The sequence below is a fragment of the Sycon ciliatum genome, chromosome 9, assembly GCF_964019385.1.
Source record: "Sycon ciliatum chromosome 9, ocSycCili1.1, whole genome shotgun sequence".
Classification (NCBI taxonomy): domain Eukaryota; kingdom Metazoa; phylum Porifera; class Calcarea; order Leucosolenida; family Sycettidae; genus Sycon; species Sycon ciliatum.
In genome coordinates this window covers 26,583,300-26,606,861 of record NC_088651.1, presented here as the reverse complement: position 1 = coordinate 26,606,861, position 23,562 = coordinate 26,583,300, and the positions used below count along the sequence as shown (strand labels likewise).

The window sequence follows — 23,562 nt, the reverse complement described above, 5'->3', positions numbered from 1 at the left end:
CACAATATTTCTTTGTTTGCAGATGATACCACTGTCCTTGCTTCCTCCCCATCTCACGCCACCATGTACCCCAAAGTTCAGACCTGTATCAATGACATTGTTCACTGGATAAGCACTTGGTACCTTAAAAGCCAAATGTGACCAAAACCGAGCTCTTCCTTTTTCTCTCTCCCACAGATCCAGTGCCCATCTTCCACTTTCCAGATGATCCCGGTCACCCTATCTATGTAGCGCCCCACCATAAACACCTTGGCATTGTCATAGATTCCGCCCTCTCCAGGTCTCTCCATGCTGATCATGTGTCGTCCAAAGTATGCCGATCTGTCGGCATAATGTCAAGTCACTTGTCCCATTTGCCCCAAAATTGCCGGATTAATTTTTATAAATCATACATTCTTCCCCTCTTCAAGTACGGCTTCTCTGCCTGGTCCACTATTAACAATACTCACATAAGTAAATTAGAAGTTCTCCATCGCCGTATACTGCGCATCATATTTCGTACTGATCATTATAATTATCTCAAATCTAGACTTGTATACTGCTGGATCCACTACCACTCTGCAACACTACCTTGATGCTTCCAAGTGCACCCTGGCACATTTAATTTTTCTTGACCAGCACCCTGCTCATTTACAGTCCCTTTATTGGTTTATGTCAGGTGGCACCACCCAAAGCTGCGTTCGTCTCCCCTAGCTAGGTCTACCCTATTCGTAAATTCCCCTTTCTTTTCCTCCTACTCCACATGGCTCCAATTGCCTCCCAGTGTTAGACAAGCTCCAGACATGCCCAAATTCCGTACCCTCATCAGACAGCACTTCATTATCTCCCAGTAAACAAAATCACAGTCACCACTTTTGCTGCATAGCTCGCTGAGCATCCCATTGCTTTGTAAGTTGCTAATCCCTTCCCACTTTGTGAAAGTGCTCTTCATTTTCTTTTTTCTCTTCTTCCGTGGTTGGTTTCACACTCTCCACAATTCAATTGGCTGTCTTGACATGCCACAAGGTGCAGAAATAAATAAATAAAATAAAACGAGAGAGCTTGGAAGCTCAGGGCCCTACGCTATGCTTTTTTGCCTTGATGACCTAGACAAAAAAGCATAGGGATGTTATAAATTCTTATAAGTTTCTCCTTTTTGTTTGAGACATAACCTGGGATTCGAACCCGCACCATCGCCCTGCATGCATCCCCCACACACTTCGCATACATACTAATTCTTCCAAGTTGCTTCACGTTATGATCTTGTATTTGAAAGCCCTAGTTGAATATGCATTGTGGCCAGCCGTCTTTGAATGTAAGGTACGGTACGGGATAGGTACGGGACAGGTACGGAACAGGTACGGGATAGGTACGGTCGAGGGTAATACGACACCGTCTACCGCCTTGATGACGGAAAAAAAGAAAAGGGATGTTATAAATTTTTCAATTCTCCTATTTTTTAAAGGCATTACCTGGGATTAGAACCCGCACTATCGCCCCACATGCATTCCCCATACACTTCGCATTCATACTCATTCTTCCAAGTTGCTTCACGTTATGATCTTGCGTTTGAAAGCCCTATTTGAATATTGCGGCCAGCTGTATGTGGCCAACTGTGTTTGATGCTACGGTACGGTACGGGACAGATACGGGATAGCGCCAGGCATGACACAAACACACAAACACACAAACAAACAAACACCAAATTAAAGCTGTGTGGACCCTGGCTAGTGCCAGACATTACTGAAGTAACGTCTTCTGCATAGCTACGGGAATAAAGTTATAGAGGGATACAGGATTTTACATTAGCCACTGTAATGCAATTCTGAACATGTAGGAAGAATTTGTTGCTCCATTTTCTGTGCGCTGCCGTCTGGGTATCCCATGCACGTCACCCTTTTCATCTAAGTGTTGTAATTGTAACACCATGTTGTAACTTTAACACCATGTTGTAAGTGTAACATTACTTCTCCATCAGCTCAACCGCCAACACTGGACTGCCTTTTTACACTCTTTTTATTGCGACAGGCAGGACCACGGAAAACGACTACATCTGGCCAAGACGACAGACGAAAGACTAGCTCACATAGTGTTGCGCATGCGCACAACACCACCAACCAATGATGTGTGTGCACAGCGACCAAGAGGAAACAAACACGTGACACAAAATCTACCACACAAGGACTAGGGTTTCACCTCTTGACGGTGCCCATTTACTACTCTGGACATCTGGACATCATCTACCTTTCTTTCAAACTCTCGCTAGTTACGGCTCAGCTAGATGCAACCTCTCTGTGTAGGATCTGAATGCGCTTGTTCTTCATGCTCTTTCTTTTTTTCACCTGTGATTGTCAGCTGTAGTCGGAGGTCCCTTTGCTAATTAGGATGGGGTCTTAGTGAGATGGGAATAGTGTTGTTCTCCCCCTGGTCCGTGCCACACAGCAACGCAAACTCTAGATTGTGTATCAATTCTTATTAATATAACAACAAATGACGAAGGCGCAGGAGGAGAATGGTAAACAAAGGTCAAACGAAAAGACAACAGGAAAGACAAAAAGAAACCACAAAGAACAAGCAGTAATAAAGCGAATACAAATCCATACTGGCCAACCACCAAAATCTCTATACCTTGACAAGACATGCAGAATCCAAGGATTTCTCTCAAAATCCCTGACTAGTTCGAAAACAAGACAAAAAGACGTTTTCCCGCAAAAAAAACGTTCGACGGCATAGACTGCAGGTCTGCGTACACGGTTCGACTCTGCAGCGCAGTTCGAACAGTCGGCACCCGCGCCTGCCACTAGAGATCTTGCAGACTAGGCTGGTCAGGTCTTGAAAGTGCCGTGCGTAGTTCGAAGTGTGAGTGGGCACCGTAATTCTTTGAAGAAGAAAGAACGGGACATTCGAGGTGAATCCATGGAGCGTTCAGGAACATTCTATATCAGACAAAAATGCGACTTTACTGGGAGTTTGTTTCAAATCAATCAGAACACTATCAAGCCTCCGGTGCCCAATGAAGCGATCGCACCAGATGGTGAAATCCCACAGAATCTTGATCTTCTGGTCCTGGGGAGAGATGTTGGCGTCCAAAGTATCTCTAGCTTCAGGCACGTTACCCGCGGGTGCATGATGCTCTTGGACCCATCATAGTGGTGCTAGTAGTACTCGTCTTCACAACGTATCCCATGTACACGCAGAGGCCAGCCGATTATGACGCTCCAAGTAATTCTGTCCAGTGAGCTTTGAACACTCGCATAGGATATGGGCAACCGACTCGCCTGCCTTCCCTCACATTTGAGATAGGGGGCTTCTGCTGGCCTGATGGAAGATTTGGGCCTTGAGCAGGTTAGTTGTCAAGGCCTGGTGTTGTATCGCGATGATCAGGCTCTCCGTGGTCTTCTTGAGACCAGCCTTTGTCAGTCAACTCGGAGTATTCTCGTTGGTCAGTTGTTCTGTTTACCGGACAAACTACCCATGCAAGGGTTTCTGGGTCTACGCCAAGAGATGTTCTTTTGAAGCCGCACTTCACCACCTGTGAGGTATCTAGTGGGGCATCCAGATGTGGCCACAGAATGGGTGCAGCAAGCTTCATGAGTTCCGTATCTAACTGAAGAACATAACGCCACGTCCACCCTCCTTGCGACTGATGTACATGCGAGCTACATAAGCGCGTGGATCGAGAGCTCCATGCATAGTCAGATGCTTGCACGTTCTTCGGTCAGCAGGTTTCAAATCGTCTTGCGTCCATTTCAAGATACCAGCACTATATCGTATCATAGCCACAGCCCAGGTGTTGATGGCTGTGATGATGTTGTGGCCGTTGAGAGCTGAATGGAGTAGTCGTATGAGGCAGATGACGAACAGCAGTGGGGATATGGAGTCCCCCTGGAAAATCCCATGCTGTATGGCCGCCGATCTCAAGTTGTTGGTGCCGTTCCAACGGTCAACCTTCCACTGAGCCATGCTAACAGTCATAAGTCTGCGTATGGATTCTTGTATGCCAAACAGCTCCTATATTATTATTATTATTATTATTAGACCATATATGACATCAGACACTGGACTCTACATATATCATGACATCAGACACTGGATTCTACGGCACAAGAACCAAATACAACAACGTGCGTAAATAATAGTCGAACGGAATTTTGCAACATTAGGACTATCGCCGGATGTCATGGTTCCACACCGGCCATGATGAATGTCATCCAGAGCATGAATCTCACAAAGAAACCACAACAAACAAGCAGTAATTGGAGTCAATTCCGGGAATAGCATGCTATATTCCTCGGAAATACCGGCTGCTGATTGGCTGAATCCATGGTTTCCTACCAGACTATGGGATAAGAGCAAATATTCTACCAGAAGCCCTATGCCTTCCCTGAGTGCTGAAACCCTTCCTGCCATGATTACTACTTCTTCAAACAAACGAGATTTTCTTTGGTTTCACTTCGCTGCACTCGAACTTGCCTACACGGGACACAAACTTTTACAAAACTTAATTTTTCTCAATTAAATTATTTTCAACCCAAGCCTGATTTTCGCAGAAGTCGGGCCCTATAATGCCCCGCCACCATAGTAAACACAAATTGAACTACTTCGAATCATGATTCCTGTGTATTTTGGGAACGGGAATGTTCAACATGAGTACTTCAAAATAGTTGTGTGTTATTGGCTAAAAGTTGACGACAACTGGAACTGAATTATAAGTGATTCTTGACTGCCTACGAATGCTTTCCTGACTCTGATGTAACTGTTATTCTCACCTCTAAAGTCGCTCGTCCCAGGTCTCCTCAATTATTCCCTGTGCCTTTGCTTCTCCAAGTTACTCTTCCAATTGGCATTGCCTCTGTATCTAGTTTGCTTGGTTTCCTGGCGTTCACGGTCGTTCTCACCTCCAGTGCCAGCGATTGCACGTCCGTACACCTCTTCAGTGGAATCGTCAATCTTCTTTGACTCGATAGTTCTGTTTGTGTTATTGTGTGATTCCGCGTGGTTCGTACTCTCTCTGTCCCATGTTAGCCTGAGTTGTTCCTAGCCCCGCACATGACCAGGAAGAGGAGGTGGACTAGTGCATCAACAGTGGACATAGATGAGGACGATCAGATATAGATCGCAATCCCATTATCGGTGGATGACCACCACGGGACCTAAAAGTACGTGCTGACGAATGTTTGTGCCCTGGTGTTGAATCGTTTTACCTACGTACCGATTACTTTAACTTACGCATTGAAATTAAAAAAAAAATGATATGATTCGTTTCACCCAGGCTAGGTAGAACAATATTTCTCACAATGACCACTTTACAGCTTTACACACGGGTACGACAAAGATACAATGGCATCACCTCCTTCTCGATTCAACCAGAGCCAGCACCCACCCAGATCAAACGAAAAAGCACAGGGCGTCTTTCTGGTCCAAACGGTATTGTCTTCCCCAAAAATGCCGCAGGGGCGTCACACACGGTACGACCACTACGACCATGGTCGTACCACTTTTCGTCCAGGATAGTCCACCCAATTCATCCGAAAAAGCAATAAAAAAATTCAAGGATCTTCGGACTTGTACAAAACATCGCAACTGCTACTTTCATTGCAAGGAGCATACAGACTTGATGCCTAGCACTAGCAGCTAGCTATTATCCTAGACTCAAGTCGGCTATCCATTACGATAGGCGGTTGGAGTGACGGGTAGAGACAACCAGACGATGGATTCCTCACAGACGCATTCACTGAAAACTTGACGGAAACCGAGATGAGCTGGCGGCAATCACTGGGTCCAGAACTAAAATTTTCCAAGATCTACCATGTTACAATGGCGATCAGCACGTCAGGAGACACACTACATGTATGTCACTTGTCAGCTACAACATAATAATTATAATTATTCTTTCCACAACGACACCTACCTAGTACCTCTGGCTTCTGACGATCTATTGCAAGCGGATTCGAAAATGCATTACACCCGTGAACGCAGCGCTTGTCAACGGAAAAGGGAAGCGCTTCATTCTCCGAAGCTGAAAGGTTTTTGTTCTGCTGCTCCACGGTGGCAGAATATTCTGCAGCTGTTCACCGACACGACCCGCTTCCCCTATATTATAACAATTTACGTTCGTTCCCCGAGTTTTCTGGTAGCAGCAAAAAGAATTGCGTCCGCGACGACAGGACGAAAGTCTTTCGCAAACTAAAGTCCCGTTGCCACGAAGACAGAGAAGATTCCGCAAGCGCTTTCTTCTGCTTCCAGTGTTGTAGCTCTCCGGTCCACTGGCAGATCTTTCAATCCTACCGAATAAAAAAAGGACCTTCTTCTCTCTCTAAAAACAACTAAATGTACTTCGCGACTGTCCAGGCCTAGGCCGGCCGTGTACATAGTGCACGCGACGTGCCCGGCAGACATTTGCAGGACACGACAAACGTTTTTGCACAGCGGCTGGCAGTAGAACGCGCAGCACACTTGTACTTCGGATTTTTCGATTTTTTCGAGGGCAATGGCCCTGAATCATTGAATGGGTTCCTTTTGCCTTGCTTGGCTACCTACGATGTACAGAAAATACCAAAAATTCATGAGAAGTATGTTTTTGGAGCTGGAGTGGGGTTGTCTAATAAGGGCTAGGGGAACCCTCCTTTGCGGCTGTAGAGTGCTAAAACGTGGCCTGTTAGCCGGAAAATCCTTATTTTTCTCCGCGGGACACCCCCCGACCCCCGGTCATACCACTCCCAGCCACCCTGTGACGCCCCATTATGGTTTGTTACTAATAAGCTTTGCTAGGAATGTCTTCGGATAACCAATCTTTGTTGTTATTCCTTGTCTTGCATCATTGCATGTGCTGAAATTGTCGTCAACTTGCCTTCTGTGCTTGTCTTACTTGGGCAGCAGCCTTGAGAGCTGCCGGTGCTTCTGACGCAGTGCAAATTTCGACTTGAAGTAGCGCCGGTGTTATATTGCACATAAAGCCTTTCTTTTAATTTTTTTACACGGTCACATACCCAACTTATAAAATAGTAATGAAAGCCACTGGTACTGAGATTAGGACAAGCGTAACAACTACTGAGCACAGACTGCACTGAGATGCTGCAGTGAGGGTGGGCCATTGATGGCTCTGTCAACGTGACGTCTGCGAATCACGGCCAAAACACCCTCCAAAAAACAAAAGAAAGAATTGTACGGTTGAGCTAAATGAAAAGAAAGCAAAGGGTAACATTAGCACGCCTTGACGTGCTTTGCACTTTTCTACCCGCGCTCTTACTAGGTACCGCGCTTTTCTTCCTACTTTTATACTGCTGTTTTTTCCATGTCCACCTTATTCCTGATGATGCTTGTTTAGAATAGTATCGCTTAGTCGTTGTTACTATAATTGAGTGGCACATTCGAACTACAATTCTACGAGTGCTAGTTTGAAATTGCGTTATGAACTTGAGCAATTGTTACGTTGTACAACAGATACGAACAATTAATATTTACATACTCACCGGTTTTCGTTTCGGAGTCCCGCGCTGTGATTCAGCTAATTTCTATTTCGTTTGCCTTGGATTGTCTGAGTAGGGGCGCTGTCACCCCGTCGGGTGCATGCACCCTTAGGCAGAAGCACTTCACGGAACGACGGTGTTCATTTTCGTTTTCCTCTTCTGCTTCTGTTGCACAGTTTGAATGTGTGCTTTTTTCGTACTCTACTCACGATCGAACCATGCGTGGATCGATCTCCATAATTTTATCTTCCGTTGCCATGACTAGCATTAGTACGCGTTGTGTACTCACTCGCTGCTTGGCACGCTTGCAGCGCATCTTTCTTCTGTTTCAACCCAGTGCCTGCGTGCACGATACGGGATTTGCGATGCCACATCAGCGTTGGTGTGTCGTTGCGCTTCGTTGTTGTTTTGTTCTTTGCTGAGTAGTGGTCGTTAAAACTGAGAAGGAACGGGTCGTTGACAGGGCGTGGTTTCGATTTGCATGCCCTCTGTCAACTCCAAACCAAGCTGCCAAAGGTACTCCTGCGCTTCCGGTAGTACAAAGCGTCGTGTACACCTCCGTGCACTTTAGAACAGCCTCTGCTCGTATTACAGTATTGGTCACTGATGCCAAGAAGGTCGCGGAAGAATCGTTCTGGCCTGACGAAGTTGGCCGTACTGTAAGAAAGTGGCAATTTGGTACAAAGGCCTGGGTTCCCAAGCCCGTTAAAGCAGAATGGCTCAAACCACCGACCCACTCCCCTTAAACGCGCATGCTCAACACGCCAATCGGATCAGCACGAAGCTTAATCCACACGCCGCCCCGTTCACCCACACACCCACCACCTGAACCAGCACAGTAGTACACGTGACATTGGCCACATCAAAATAGTATAATTATTACGCAGTCTACGCCACAAACTGTGTGAAGTTGAAAGTATAATGATAGAACAGCAGCTGGATATACTAGCCGTATCCAAGACCTGTCTAGATAACGGTGTCTCTGACCTGGAAATGCATATCCGTAGTCAGCTGAAAGTAATTGAGGCTGTTTGTATTCGTTTGCTTAAGCCTGATTTTTGTAAGCAGAAGAAACGTGTAGTTGCATTAAGATTGTTTTCGTAGGTGCACAGCATTATTGTTTGTCTCACTACACAGTTCTAGCGTTACAATTAGTTTCTCACCCGCCGTTGCACTTGGCTCTCACTTCACTTCTATTGTCTCACCCTCCCTCATTCTATTTTAGCACTTTATTTTGTTCTCGTAACACATTATTGAATGTATTTTTAATCATTGTTCAGCATGGTTACTCTTCAGTCACGACTTTCTACTGATGAATGTGACAAGAAAATTAATTTTTGGTAAACTTTTATGCCTTTGTTGTAGTTTGGCGATGACAGCAGAATTTGTTCTCTTTATTGCTATTATAAAATTGTTGTCTCCACGTCGATTATTTAAAATAAAATAAATAAAAAATAATACAAGAGGAACGTTTTAATAAATTATTTCACTCAACTCGTGGTCCATGACTAATAGACCGATCTCCTAATTATTGTCTGGGTTTGAGCAAGGGGGCAACTCCGCAGTCGCGTGGGATCCTGATGCACACACGCGACCAACCTCACCTCGGCTGTGCGCGATTTCTCGCATGCGAAGTGCAGAGCACGCGAAATCTACATGCAGTGCAAGCCTGTCTACAAAAAATGTCACAAGGACTTTTGATTTGAGCTGTTTTGTTTTTGTTTAGACGTCTTCCTTTTTTCGACTTCAGGATGCCTTCTCAGGATCATTGCTGCCTTCCTCACTGTCAGAACAGGAGGACGAAGCAAACAAGTAATTTCACTCCTTTCCTCGTGTGGCGCCACAGCGGCCTGGAGCGAGCGGATCCAGGCTATGGCCCGTGAGGAAGGACAAAATTTTAGGGTCACTCTGAATATTTGAGTTACAGCGATCATTTCGATCCCGAAATGGAAATCGTTTTGCCCAGCTCTACAAGGGCAGGATGAGTCCAGGAACCAGCTGTCCTACGGTACCAGGTTTGCTTTTCGCAAGAGAGTGGAGTCTGGACGCCCTGCTCCCCATGCTCGCAAAACAGTATTTGCTGAGCCTAGTGCAGTTCGGTCATGGAAGTGCAGCGTCTGCATCACGAGCTCCCCATGCTCCCAAACCAGTATTTTGCTGAGAGGCAACGGTACTTTGGCGTTGGAAAGGATTCTGGCTTAGTGCAGTTTGGTCCTGTAATAGAAGTGCAGCATCTGCATCAGGAGCTGACAGCAAGTAGAGCTCGTGTACAGAGTCTCGTGGAGCAGTTGGACGATGTGAGGACTGGGGTGAAGAAAGCCGAAAAACAGCTTACGTACAATAACGTAAAGAAAGACTCTGAGCCGCTCCAGTTTCTGACTGGTTTGCCTTCAGGTGTTTGGACCGCTCTGTGGGACTTCTTTGAGTCTATCCGAGAAAATGTACTGCGCCGCGCCAGATCTGCGAAGACGGAAGCTGAGGGACGGAGGATACAGCTGGAGGTGGCCGTAAATCGCCAATCAGCATGTAATGGAGGATCAGCTGCTATTGATCAGTCTAAGCCTGGGCCGAATGGAACAGAAGCTGGCATGCGTGGCACAAGTTAATCATCCGTTTCACGGCATATAGCTAGCTGAGCTGGAAAGATGTCTTGTTCCTCCGTTTGGGCATGATCCCCATTTGGGCGAGCTGGTGATATGTTCAGTCATCAATGCCATGTACCGCAAGACATTCTGCATTGTGGATGAAACAGTTCTATTTTGCCATGCACTTAGGGTTCTCGCACCGGCACGGCAAAACAAGACCCAACAGATCCTTGCGCTCTTATTTTCTCCCATGGTAACTTTGCTGATCACAACACCCGGTAGCCAGTCGTAGATGCAACCAAATCAACCAGCTTCTCTTACTCTTTTTTCCCAATACTGAAAACAAGGTATACCAATATTTGCATCGAATGCAGTGATGATTTCAATACTGTCCACCAGTACAACACATTACCAGACTGGCATATAATCATGATAATATTATCCATTTCGCAATCACTGTCATTGCTTTCTTAGATCTCCAATCATCGATATCGGACCATAAACCGTCTATCATCTTATATTATATCATCATTAATATCCTGCTACTATCCTCCTCTAATGATGAGCTCGAAGAAACGAAAGAGCTGTCTAGAGGCGTAAACAATATCTGTCAATGGAAGTGTCCTTGCTGTGCTGGTGTGTTTATGCTTAGTGCATTAGTTCGGCCAAGAGCGCATGGTGGTGGCGGATTGAGGATGGAGTACAGCGGAGTATGACCGAAAGCTCTGTCACAATGTATTTTATTAGGAAGGTATAGAAACAGAAAAAGAACTATCTTGATCTTGGGCGGAAACAGCTCGTCTCACATTTTATACTAGAAAATAGTTCACTCTGAACATGCAGTCTTCCTAAGAGAGAGAGAGAGAGAGAGAGAGAGGAGGAGGGTATATTCATAGGTTCGAAAGAACCGCACACCCACTTTGCTGTAGACAGCGGCAAGCTTTGGCCCTGGTACTTCGAAGAGAGAGCAATCCACTGCGCTAACAGCAAGCTTCGACCTTTCAAAGGTACGACTCATCACTGGCTCTGGGGTAATGTTCCTGGAACAAATGCCCCATTGCCGACTGAGGGCCAGGGAGCACGCAATCTGCCTTCCTGGGCAAGAAGTGTTCCAGCACAAGAATCAGCACGAATACATGCTGACATAGACCACCATCACCACCAGCCGGCACACAGCACACTGTTCTTCAAACACCATCCATTCCTTCCATGTGTTTGCACTGTCCTCCTCTAGCTCTTCACGCTCAACAAATAACACGCACTGCTCATCGTTTTTTTAAATGCTTCCTCTGGGTTGGCTAGCCCTTCGACTTGACAAGACAGCGATCACCACTGCTATCGTCACCTCATAGCAGTCGCTTCCATGTGGCTTTTCCTGTCTTTGCAAGGTGTCCAAGGATGGCTGCTGTTGTCACTACAGGCAAATCAGAAGTACTTTAGTGGCTGATGTCCAACCAGATCGTTGGAAAATCGATTTTTCCACTTCAGGGCTGCTGATCGCGATCGCGACTTGGTGACTTGGCAGCATCACGGTTACCTTCATATAAGATGGCTCTGGAGAGAAAAAGGCAGACCAGAAAAAGGTTACTATTATCTCCAGCACCGATCTCAAGGAGAAGGAAATACGGTCTGCTGTAGCCTAGGCACAAGAATAAGTCTCACAACACGATTCGCGATTCGAATATTTCAACAACAAAAAAACTCACCTCTGGAGTAAATCCTGTTTGTGGCCCGAGATCGTTCCCTCCCGCGCCTTGAAAAAATCCTGCAGCTGCATCACAGTCCATGTCTCTCTCGGAGACTCTGCTCCTACCAGCAGGAGGTTCAGCACCTCTCGAAGCCATCGCAAACCACTTGAACTAAGCAGAAGACATTCCAAAACAAACCTGAAACACACTGTCAAAGATGCTGTCACGTTCAAAAACTAGCTTGATCGCGAGTGAGGTTGCCCTCGTGCTCGAACCCAGTATAATAAGGGGATCGGTCTATTGGCAGGCAAAGTGCGAGAGAGGGGTGATAGCCAACCATGGCAAGAAAAGAAAAGAATAAGGAAAAATTCAACTCGGCGGGTGAGCTTATTATGGTCAAAAAGGAGAAGGAAAAAATGTCACGAATTTTGACTAACAGTCCATCAACGTGACCAGATCTTATAAGGTCAGCGATTGCGACAAAATTGCACAAAAACTGACAAGGAGTACTGGGACATTCGAAGACCTGACGCCTACCTCCCACACTTCTCCAAGTATTTCGACTCCGCCATATCGCTGATACATCATGCATGGTATACGTTATATGCGCTGTGTTCGATTTACTGTATACACTCTCATTTGCATGCTTTACATATCTGGTCGTCTTAGACTGAGTTATTATGTTCGATCAAGTGAAGTATACCGTTAAGAAAAAGCAGTTGTCCTCGTGCCATGTGCTCTTTCGTTCCTGACACTTACGAGAATCAGAGGCTTCATAACAAAGCATTTCACACACAGCGTCTACAACTGTTTCCTTCAATCAGTGCAGCAGATAATAATACTCCGAGATAATCGAGGTTTGTTCATCACGTATCCAGCAGTACTCTATATACACACAGTTATAAATACTGTTCCCTGCGTTCAGTGGTGCAGTTGATCATACTTACAGTTCTTGGAGGTTTGTTAGACCAGGGAACACACCGTCACTTAAAGTCTGGATCTGATTTCTCTCCAAATATCTACAAACGACACAGCACAAAGACAATGTTGTTCTTGCTTAGTTCCGGGTAGTGCACAAAACACCGAGTCTGGGATATCGTAGTTCTAATCTAAAAGGCCGAATCATGACCTTGTTTTCAGAAATAACCTAGGCTCCTAAGCTCCGGATTCTTGCATGCCAAACAGGTCTTTTATTTTTACGATTAGACCATATAATTATGACATCAGCCACTGGACCCTACATATATTATGACATCAGACACTGGACTCTACATATATTATGACATCAGGCACTGGACTCTACATATATTGTGACATCAGACACTGGACTCTACATATATTATGACATCAGACACTGGACTCTACATATATTGTGACATCAGACACAGGACTCTACATATATTATGACATCAGACACTGGACTCTACGACACAAGAGCCAAATACAACAACGTGCGTAAATGATAGTCGAACGGAATTTCGCAACATTAGGGCTGTCCCCGGATGTCATGGTTCCACGCCGGCCATATTGAATGTCACACAGAGTGGATTTAACTACTGCATGAATCTCTACGTCTACGGTTCTTTCCCATGCTACTTGCCATAACCAAAGGATCGCACGACCAAAAGGTTTGACACTTGCCAAATAATGTCAACATTCCTTTTCAACAACGAAAGTATGTTTAGCACACCTTTCAAGGACATTATTGATCAGCTACGAAGGAAACTGTCTGTTAATTATGCCATTTCGAATTACATTGTCAATCCGCTCTACATGATCTGTGGGATTCTTCTTCTCAAAGTTTTATGATGATGCCAGTCCTTCTTCTTTCCCACCGTGGATCTTTCATGTATCAACTTTGCTGTTAGGACAATAAAGTGAGTAATAACTTCATTTTTGAAGAAGGGCTGAGGCTTCCTGCAGCTTTAATAACTTCATGTTCTCCGTTAAGTCCAAATTTGAAATTAAGTAATATCTTCATATGTTGACAGTACTATTGTATTGTAAGTGCACATAAGTGTTCTTGTTCTGTATTGTCCAAGGGCATGTGATGTCTGTGGCAACTCTTGATTGTATCTCACTTCTTATTATAACAACAAATGAAGAGGGGGCAGAAGGAGTTTTACAAACCACCAGTTCTCAAGTGGGAAAGGCCTTCGCGTCTATGGCACTGTATTCTTTGCAATGTTGTATCTCGACTCCGGTGTACCGCTGAGGTTTGCTGCATGGCATACGCTATATGCGCTGTGTGCGGTTTTTACTGTAAACACTGTTATGTCATGTTTTTTTATGCGTATGCTTTTCTGATATACGCTGTCATTTGCATGCTATCAATAGCTGGTGATCTTAGTGTTAGTTTATTATATTCGATCAAGTGAAATATACTGTTGAAGAGAAAATAGTTGTCCTCGTGCCGTGTGCTCGTTTGTTCCTGACTTTTAGAGAATCAGAAGGGTTCAAAACATTTGGCGACCAAGCCAGTATTGAAGCGTGCATGGGAGAGGCACTAGGTAATTTGGAGGCCATCTTCATCGCCAATGGAATTCGGTTAGGATTGGAAGGCGAGAAGTTGGAGGAACATGTAGAGCAGAGGCTCCGACAGTGCGAGGAGCGTGAGGAGCGCAGTGCCAGACAGCAAGAGGAGACGCTCAGCACCGAGTTTGACAAAATCTCAAAGAGATTAACGAGCGCTTCGCCAAGGCATATGAGGGTGACGGTGAAGGCGCCAGTGAGAGTGCGATTGGAGGTACAGCGGAAGCTCCCAGTCACAGCGGTGGGCGTAAACCGTTGATGAAAAAACCCTCATATGTTGGAACGCAGCCACTGGAGCGTTATTTCGGCCTGTTTGAGGACATCTGTTCCAAGAACGAGTTCGAAGAAAGCGAATGGCTGCTGCGATTGCGTATCGTGCTAGCGGGTAGCACAGTGGAGAGGATCTGTATTTGCTGCAATAACTACGAGGAAGCAAAGCGAGAGTTGCTTCCCTCGCTCGGAAAGACGTTGCTGACAGGCAAGCAGCGGTCAGAGGAGTCTTTTCAGTAATGCGTTGTGCGTATTTGCCGAGAGGTAGAGGTGTGGCCCACACTCGCTATGACGGAAGATAGCGAGGTGGACACCAAGTATAACGCCGATACATTATTATTATTATTACTATTATTATAGGTAAAATGGCCCCTTTGCTGCAAGCAATGGCAAAGCAGGTGATCTAGGATCAATGCGGACCTGGTCGAACGGCAGTGCTACGGGATGTCTCTGTGTCAGGTTCAGGAGCACGGTTGGTCTTACCAGATCGCGCACGGACGACAGGGTGATACTGCCACGAAGCCAGTGGAACGATCAGTGGCAAGGCTAAGTGCATGATAGATATAGGTCGCAGACACAGAGAAGCAGCTCAAGTCGCTGCCAAAGGAAGGGAGAAAGTTTTTTCAGCAGCGAGAGACACTCTGCTGGACCCGTTTCAAATAAGGCCATATGGCAAGGGAATGTCGGTCAGGCTCAGAGTGCCAAATGAAGCACCATCTGCTAATACATGATGTGTTGGATGGAGCAGGTTACAGCCAGGAGAAACCGACTGAGATAGTAATGGAGAAGAAGGTTGGATCGTGCTGTCTACACTCAACAAGTGTGCGGCTGATCACCGGAGTGGCACGAGTCGAGGGAAGAACTTGAACGGCGAAGGGTCGCGAGTTTCTGGACTCGGGTGCTGAGGCGTCATTTGTGACTTCAGCGTTGGTGTGAGCAACTTTTGTGTGACCAATCAATGCAGAACACGTTGGTGTTGAAAATGTAAAGGTGAAGTCGTTCGGTGAGGAAACAACCCAACAGCGCATGTCTAAGTACGCCACCACGATGGTTTCCTACCGTACTATGGAATAAGGCCGAATATTCTACCAGCAGCCCTATGACTTCCCTGAGCGCTGAAACCCTTCCTGCCATGATTTCTACTTCGTCAAACAAGCGGGATTTTCTTTGGTTTCACTTCGTTGCACTCGAACGTGCCTACACAGGACACAAACTTTTACAAAACATAATTTTTCTCAATTAAATGATTTTCACCCTAAGCTTGATTTTCGCAGAAGTCGGGCCATATAATGCCCCGCCACCATAGTAAACACAAATTGAACTACTTCGAAATATGATTCCTGTGTATTTGGGGAACGAAAATGTTCAACATGAAAAGTTGTGTGTTATAGCCTACGAGTTGACGACAACTAGTACTGAATGATAAGTGATTCTTGACTGCATACGAATGCTTTCCTGACTTTGATGTAACTGTCATGCTCACCTCTGAAGTCGCCCTTCCCAGGTCTTTTCAATTATTCCCTGTGCCTTTGCTTCTCCAAGTTACTCTGTAGGATTCCCTTTCCTAATAGTAATACAAGACTATTCTCTGGTTTCATCAGACACTCAACTCACGGTTCATATCGATAGTAAAACTAATGATTACTTGTCATGAAGGGGAAGAGAGAGAAAAGGGCAAGAAACACGTGGGCATGCGCGCAGCTTACAAGGCCAGAGATTCGTCACGTGGACAGGAGCAGGAAATACGAAATACAAAATGTAAGAAATAATAAGTAATCATTGGCCTATACTACACAATTCCACTCCTCTCACCATTATCGACCTCGTGAATAATTGACAAGCAGGGCAAAAACAATTAAATTTATAATTCAGAGAAAAGAAAAAAATTACGGGTATACAATGACCTAACTACAAAACATAGTCACCAAATCTCACAGGAGCAGTGCGGATCCGGCCTGATCGAAGCACTAATACTGGAGTAGCAACAGGAGGACGTAGAGGTGACATGACAACAGACGGCGACATTGGAGGCGTACTCGGCACAGAGTCATCGGCATCATGTGGCACAACAGGAACAAAGTTATTAGCTGACAAACTCACTGTGTCGGGGAGATCATGGACAGACGACGGTAAGGAAACTGGGTACGATGAAGTAACTGGCGTCAAGCGATCGAAGTGAACAGTACGTTCAACTCCATTCAGCAATAACGTGTATGATGTCGGACCATGAACACGCATAATAGTATGTGGACCAGACCAGAAACGATGAAATTTACGGTGCTCTTAGGCACGAATAACTGGATCATGAAGATATACTTGCTGACCTACAACATAAGGCTCACCATGAACCATTCAGCAATAACGTGTATGATGTCGGACCATGAACACGCACAATAGTATGTGGACCAGACCAGAAACGATGAAATTTACGGTGCTCGTAGGCACGAATAACTGGATCATGAAGATATACTTGCTGACCTACAACATAAGGCTCGCCATGAACGCGACAGTTATAGAACTGTTCTTGAGACGCATGAGCAAGATCAGCATTATGACGGGCTTCAACGTGAATATTCCGCAGAGAAGTGTCGAGACTACGGACATAGGTATGCATATCAGTGGAAGGTGGCGAAGGTAAATTGAACACAATATCAGCTGGTAACCGGACATCCGCCCCATACAGCAGGCGCGCTGGACTGAATCCAGCGGACTTGTGCACTGCAGCATGATATGACAGCAAGAGGAGAGGGAACGTTGCATCCCACTCCGTGCTGGTTGGAGTAATGTGGGCACGCAGCAGACCTAGAAGAGTGCGGTTGACGCGCTCCACCAGACCATCGCCAGAAGGATGATATGGCGTGGTTCGTGTCTTCCGGATACCAAGGAGATGGCAGATACCCGCAAATAGCCGAGATTCGAATTGGACCCCTTGATCTGAATGAAGCTGTTCAGGTGCACCGAACCGACTGATCCAACCATTAACGACAGCTGCAGCGACCGAAACAGCAGTGATATCGCGCAAAGAGAATGCCTCGACCCATTGCGTAAAGTAATCCGCCATGACCAGGAGATACTTATGGCCCTGGGACGTTTCAGGCAGAGGACCGACAATGTCCAAGGCAACAATTTCGAACGGATAACCGGCAATCATTGGCTAAAGTGGTGCACAGTTTGTTGAATTCTTCGCTCGAATCTGTGCACAGGTGTGACAGCATCGAACCAATTCGGTGATGTCAGAAGAGATTCCAACCTAGTAGAAACGCATACGAGCTTGAGACAGGGTTTTCTCCACACCAGGATGGTTAGCAGTAGGTAGAGAATGTACAGCGATCATGGCTCGCTCCTGAAGTGAGCATGGTACGACCAGACAGGGTGACTCACCAACGTGGTCATGATCCGCAAAAGGAGGCAGTACATACAAGACGGAATCACGCAAAGACAACTGATCAATCTGTGAAAAGATAATCTTGACAGTTCGACTAAGACCAGAAATGTCATATTCCGGTGGGCGAACGAACCTGCCACTAGCCGAGTCATACCATAACCAGACTGTGGATAACTCCGGATCAGAGCGTTGAGCATCAGCTATAGCAGCAGATGATAGATCATCCAGCTCAACGGTGACAGCACTGGATGTCGCTGGCGCAGCGGCGGAGCCGGGGCAGCATCTTGCGGCGGTGTTGGTGCCAGTGGCGGAGATTCACTGTGCACATGTGCTTCAGGTTCGGCTAGCAAGCGCGACAGACCATCAGCATTCAGATGTTGGCGACCTGGACGGTGGATGACTCGGAATTCATATTCGGATAAACAGTCAAGCCAACGTGCTTTCCGTCCGCGGGGCTCCTTCAGGTTCCGGAGTGCAGTCAACGCAGTAGTGTCCATCCTGGCAACAAATGGTCGTGTCAACAAGTAGTGCCTGAAATACTCCGCAAAATAGACCAGCGCAAGGGCCTCACGATCGCTAACATCGTAGTTCCGCTCAGCTTTCGTCAGCACACGGCTGCCGTACGCGATTGGTCACTCAGTTCCATCCTGGATCTGGCTGAGGACCGCACCAATCGACGCATTGCTCGCATCGGTGTCCAGAATGAATGCACCCGCTGAATCTTCAAACTGGGGGTACGCCATCACCGGCGCACTGGCAAGCAAACGCTTCAGCGCCTGGAACGCCGCTTCGCAAGCTTTCGACCACGCAAAGCGAGCATTCTTGCCTGTCAGAGCAGTCAGCGGAGCAGCACGCTGGGCGAACCCACGGATGAAGCGGCGATAATATCCAGCAAAGCCAAGGAACTCGCGGACAGCTGTGACAGATTTCGGAGTCTTCCAGTTCCTGACCGCGATGAGTTTGGCCTCATCCGGGGAGATGCCCTCCGCTGACACGCGGTGTCCTAAGAAAGTAACCTCCTCCTGGCAGAAGAAGCATTTCTTCAGATTGAACCGGAGCCCAGCGGACCGAACTCGCGCGAACACGGGCAGCAGAATCTGGAGTTGGCCAGACAGCGTTTCGCTGGCATTCAGGACATCATCGAAGAACACACGGCAGAATGGCTGAGCCTGTGAGTTACATAAGCCACTCAGGACTGCTTCCATTACGCGCTGAAATGTCGCTGGGCCATTCCTGCAGCCCATCGGCAGAGTACTAAACTCAAACAAGCCCAGCGGCATGGTAAATGCCGTCTTAGCCTTGTTCTTTTTTCCTTCCATTGCTATTTGCCAGTACCCTGACGCTAAGTCAAGGGACGTGAAATACCGACAGCCAGACAGGGAATCAAGCGTGTCATCTGCCCGGGGAATCGGGTAAGCATCAGGCTCGGTGACAGAGTTTAACTTCATATAGTCAATACAGAGTCGAAGAGAGCCATCCTTCTTTGGCACCAATACTATGGGTGATGCCCACGGACTAATCGATTCTTGTATTATGCCTTGCTTCAAAGCGTATTCAGTAGATCTTGCAGAGCCTTCCGGCGGTGATATGGAATCCGCCTGGTAGGTTGTTTTATAGGGTTATTTTGTCCAGTGTTAATTTTATGAGGGAATATGTCACAGTAGCCATAGTCATCATCATGGAAGATAAATAAATCGTGGTTATCATGAAGTAGTTCAGTGAGCGTGTGAGACCGTTCTGTGGAGAGATGATTTTGTGCGTTGATATATTCATCGATGACTTTCTTGCGTTGCTCAGTTAGCGGGATCGTGCTGGGTGAAGCTGAGGAAACCATAGCTTCAGTGTCGTTAATATGTTCACAGTTTGTAGGAATTTGATGAAGTTCGGCAACATTGGTATTTTTATGAATGGGTATAGGATGATTTGAATGATTTTCAACAGCCACAACCACACGTGTTTGGTTAGGGCCAACAGTCACAAGACTAGGAGTCACTGCCACATCTGGATGCTTCGCCATAAAGGACTCCAATGGATCTGCCACGCAATCCATCTCAACCGTGCACACATCAACAGGTGCACAAGGCACCAAGACAACATGTCCTGCAGGTACCGACAACTCCATCTCAAACACCACACGAGATGAGTATACCACAGGGTCGGCCACACGTTCGGGCGCACACGCCGGGATAACGCCAGGTTGAGCCATGGGTTCAACAACCCGTGCAGACAATGAATCGTCAGACAGATCAGATGAGGATGATGTATGTAGATTATGATGAATACATGTATTTTGGGGATGATTGGATTTTGAATGATTGTTTTCAGGATTTTTATGTTCCGGCTCAGTGTCGCTGGTGTCAGAAAATGGCTTCGTAGCACACAGTGTCTGTGAGGGAACATGTCGTGGGCCACTAACGCACACACACACAGACTCCTCGCCAAATGTCAACATTCCTTGGGCAACACCCAACACGCCGCCATGCTCAAAGAGGAAATCTGATCCAAGAATGACATCTTTGTGGATGGCATCAGACAACACAAAGGAGTGCACAAATGAGCAGTTGCCCAGGCAGAATTTATTTATTTATTTATTTATTACAGCATTTATTACAGCACCTCATAGCAAGTAGCCAATGCCGCTCAGTGCATGATGATTTATGCTTCACTGTTTTGTGTCGTGCTCGTAGGTTTCGTGAACTTAAGGTATTAGAAGCTGTTTTCATCCGTAAACACAATCCTAATCTATGCATTCAGAAAGAAAATGTCACAAAACTGAGACTCTTCACCTAGCATTCACACACGTATTCATTCGCATACACCTACACCTCACAGTTCCTCACTCTATCACATTCACCTGCTTCCACGCCTTCATTTCACTCACCTTTTGTAGTAGCTCACACCGTCAGAACACTCTCACATCTTTTCTTCTAATTTCTTTCGTCTTCTCTCCCACTTTAGTTTTTTTCACACCTCACCTTGTATACTTCCCACTATCCGTTATTAAATTTTATCAAATATACCACTCTTTGGTCTAGAAAGAATCCTTTTTTGTTATTACAATGAGAGTGAATAATCAACGGCTTGTCCACCAACTAATCGTCGTTTTTTCGGTTCATATGAGGACAATAAGCGAGTAAGTGGCCACTTTCTCCGCAGCCATAGCACGCGCGGTCGGGCTGCTTGGCTCTTCGCAAACCTCCGCGTCCGAAACGGCCACGACCACGGCCACTCCGCAGCTTGCCTTGCTGCTGGCTGACAAAACCGTTCGTGAGACCGACAGCTCTCTCCAGTGCGGAGAAACGAGAATCAAAATTTTCAAGGATGCCGGCCAGGCGATCACGTTCTGTGCGTTCCTGGTCACCATTTTGATTCTCTGTGGCAACGCGCGGCCGGATGGGGTTGTACTCCGAGTGCCTGGGTCGACTGGGTGCGAGAGTCGACTGTTGTTGGTGTTGCGGAGCTGTTGCAAACACCGTCTGAGCGTATCCCGATCGGGATTGTTCGCGGGCGTGGATGGCACCCACCTCAATCGCCTTTTGGACAGCTGCATCCAACGACGTAGGTCGTGGAGATGCAAGTGCCAGACGCAGGTCTTTCGTTGCCTGGCCGTCGATGAACAACTGGAGCAACATTGAGTCCAGAAGCGGCCCACTCTGCCCGGGATAAGCCTGGCGTGCTAGACGTCACAGCTCCTGCACGAACGCATACTGGGTTTCAGTGGCCAACTTCACTCTCTGTCGGAGCGTCGCTTCGTGCATAAGGGCCAGTTGCGGAGGTTCCAGTCTCGCGCGCAGCGCTTCGACTGCCTCGCGAAAGTAGTCTAGGAGCCAAGTCAGCAAAAGTCCAAGGAATAAGGAGTTTGTGTGACACCTTGTCCATGAAAGATTTTTTGACGGATTTGGAATGGCATAACAACCAGTAACTGATCCCTGAAACCAGAACGTGCCAAAGTTGTCCGTTCAAGAGTTATGGCCTATTTACTAAAATTGCCATGGTTACCATAGCAACGTACATGTAATTTGCCTCTTTTTAGCTCAAAAGACATGCAATATGGGTCAAATAGATAATGAATGGCTGTCAAAGTCATAAATCTCAGTTTATACGTAGTATTAACTGTAGTTAACACGGACGTAACGCTCTCTCAGCGCGTGCCCGCCTGCGTTTACTGCACGCAGCACTCCATATATACCCGGAGCGATGCCGCTACTTCACACTGCATTCCACATCTACCCGTAGCGCTATCGTTGAGCTGCCCACGCACACCGCTGTGCACGTGACAGGGGCACGGTTCGCGCCACGCGGGAGCGTGTTCCCCCTCTAGCTCTGTCGGCAGCTGAACCTACCAGCGCATCTGATCCCATATGTGCATGCACTCGTGTTCTTTGTTCCTGTTGTTGCTTACCACTCTCACTTGCTGTTTGCTCCAACACTAGCTCTTTGCCAAATTTTCCAGATTTTTGGTTTCTTGTTCCAACGTTTTCCATTCGAGACTATGGCCTCCCCTGCGTTCAGTACACTCACCGTGCGGGACCTACGTCTCAACCTCATGGAACGGGGACTTAGTCCCGCCGGCAAGAAAGCGGAGCTGCTTGCCAGGTTGATGCAATCCGAGGTCGGACCCCAAGTGGAGTCCTCTGAGACCCCCGCCAAGGCTGCCCGACAAACTGTCGAGGACAGGGAGACCCGCGAACTTACTATGCCTGTTGCCTCCGCGTCTTCTACTATGCCTGTCGCCTCCGTGTCCGCGGCAATCGCGACTGCCCTGAAACCGTTTTTGGATCGACTGGACCGTTTGGAAGATGCAGCGCAAACAGCAACCTCAGCCCCAGGTACGTCCACTGTGCATTCGTCTAGTGTTTCCTGCACCATGCCGCATGATGACGGGCCTGTAAAAATTTGGGCAAGCGCACCCCAGAGCGTGATCGACAAAATTATCACACACCAATTTGTTGATTTACAACAACTGTTGCCCACCACCGCCACGGACGTGCCAAGCCCCCACGCTCTAGTGTTGGGCGAGGAGGCACCCGGGAAATTCACGCTGTCCTCTCAGCCACGCATGTCCCGACGCATTTCGGACATCGAACATTGGCTAGAAGCATGGACGATATTCGCAGCCGTCTATCTAAATGCGCATCCGGGCAGAGCAGTAGAACTGTTGGCGTACCAGCACCATATTCTGAACGCCAGCAAGAAATTCACGTTCTCCGCAGTTGCGGAGTATGACCGCGCCTTCCGCCACAGCATCGCGTCCCAGCCGTCACGCCGTTGGGACACAACACCACAAACACTGTACACTACCGTGTTTGATGCCCGTGCCGTGCGGCCCTTTCGGCCCAGCTCCGCGGCAGCCTCCGGCGCCGCCCGCTCGTCCACCGAGCAGTGTCGCCTCTACAACCGGGGCTTGTGTCGCCGAAACCCCTGTCCGTACGTTCATCATTGCAGCACCTGCAACGTCTCCGGACACAGCGCACGAGATTGTCGCACAGGGCAACCAGCCAGCAGGCGTTCCGTTGCACCAACAATCGCCTTGGACGCCCGTTCACTTGGATCGGCTCGAGTCGGCCCTGGCCAGGCACCCTGACCGCACATTTGTTAACTCTCTTATGCATGACATGCGTGACGGTGCTGTAATCGGTTACTCCGGTGATCGC

At 47.2% G+C, this 23,562-nt stretch overlaps 1 protein-coding gene across 1 annotated transcript in view; it reads right to left on the bottom strand.

Annotated features, from left to right (window-relative positions):
• The window catches only part of LOC135824392 (slit homolog 2 protein-like), a 97,985-nt gene that overhangs the window by 60,370 nt on the left and 14,053 nt on the right, over window positions 1-23,562 (bottom strand). Inside the window, exon 4 of the mRNA XM_065337123.1 lies at window positions 12,669-12,740. Coding sequence (XP_065193195.1) covers window positions 12,669-12,740 — 72 coding nt within the window. The remainder of the gene's footprint in view (window positions 1-12,668; window positions 12,741-23,562) is intronic.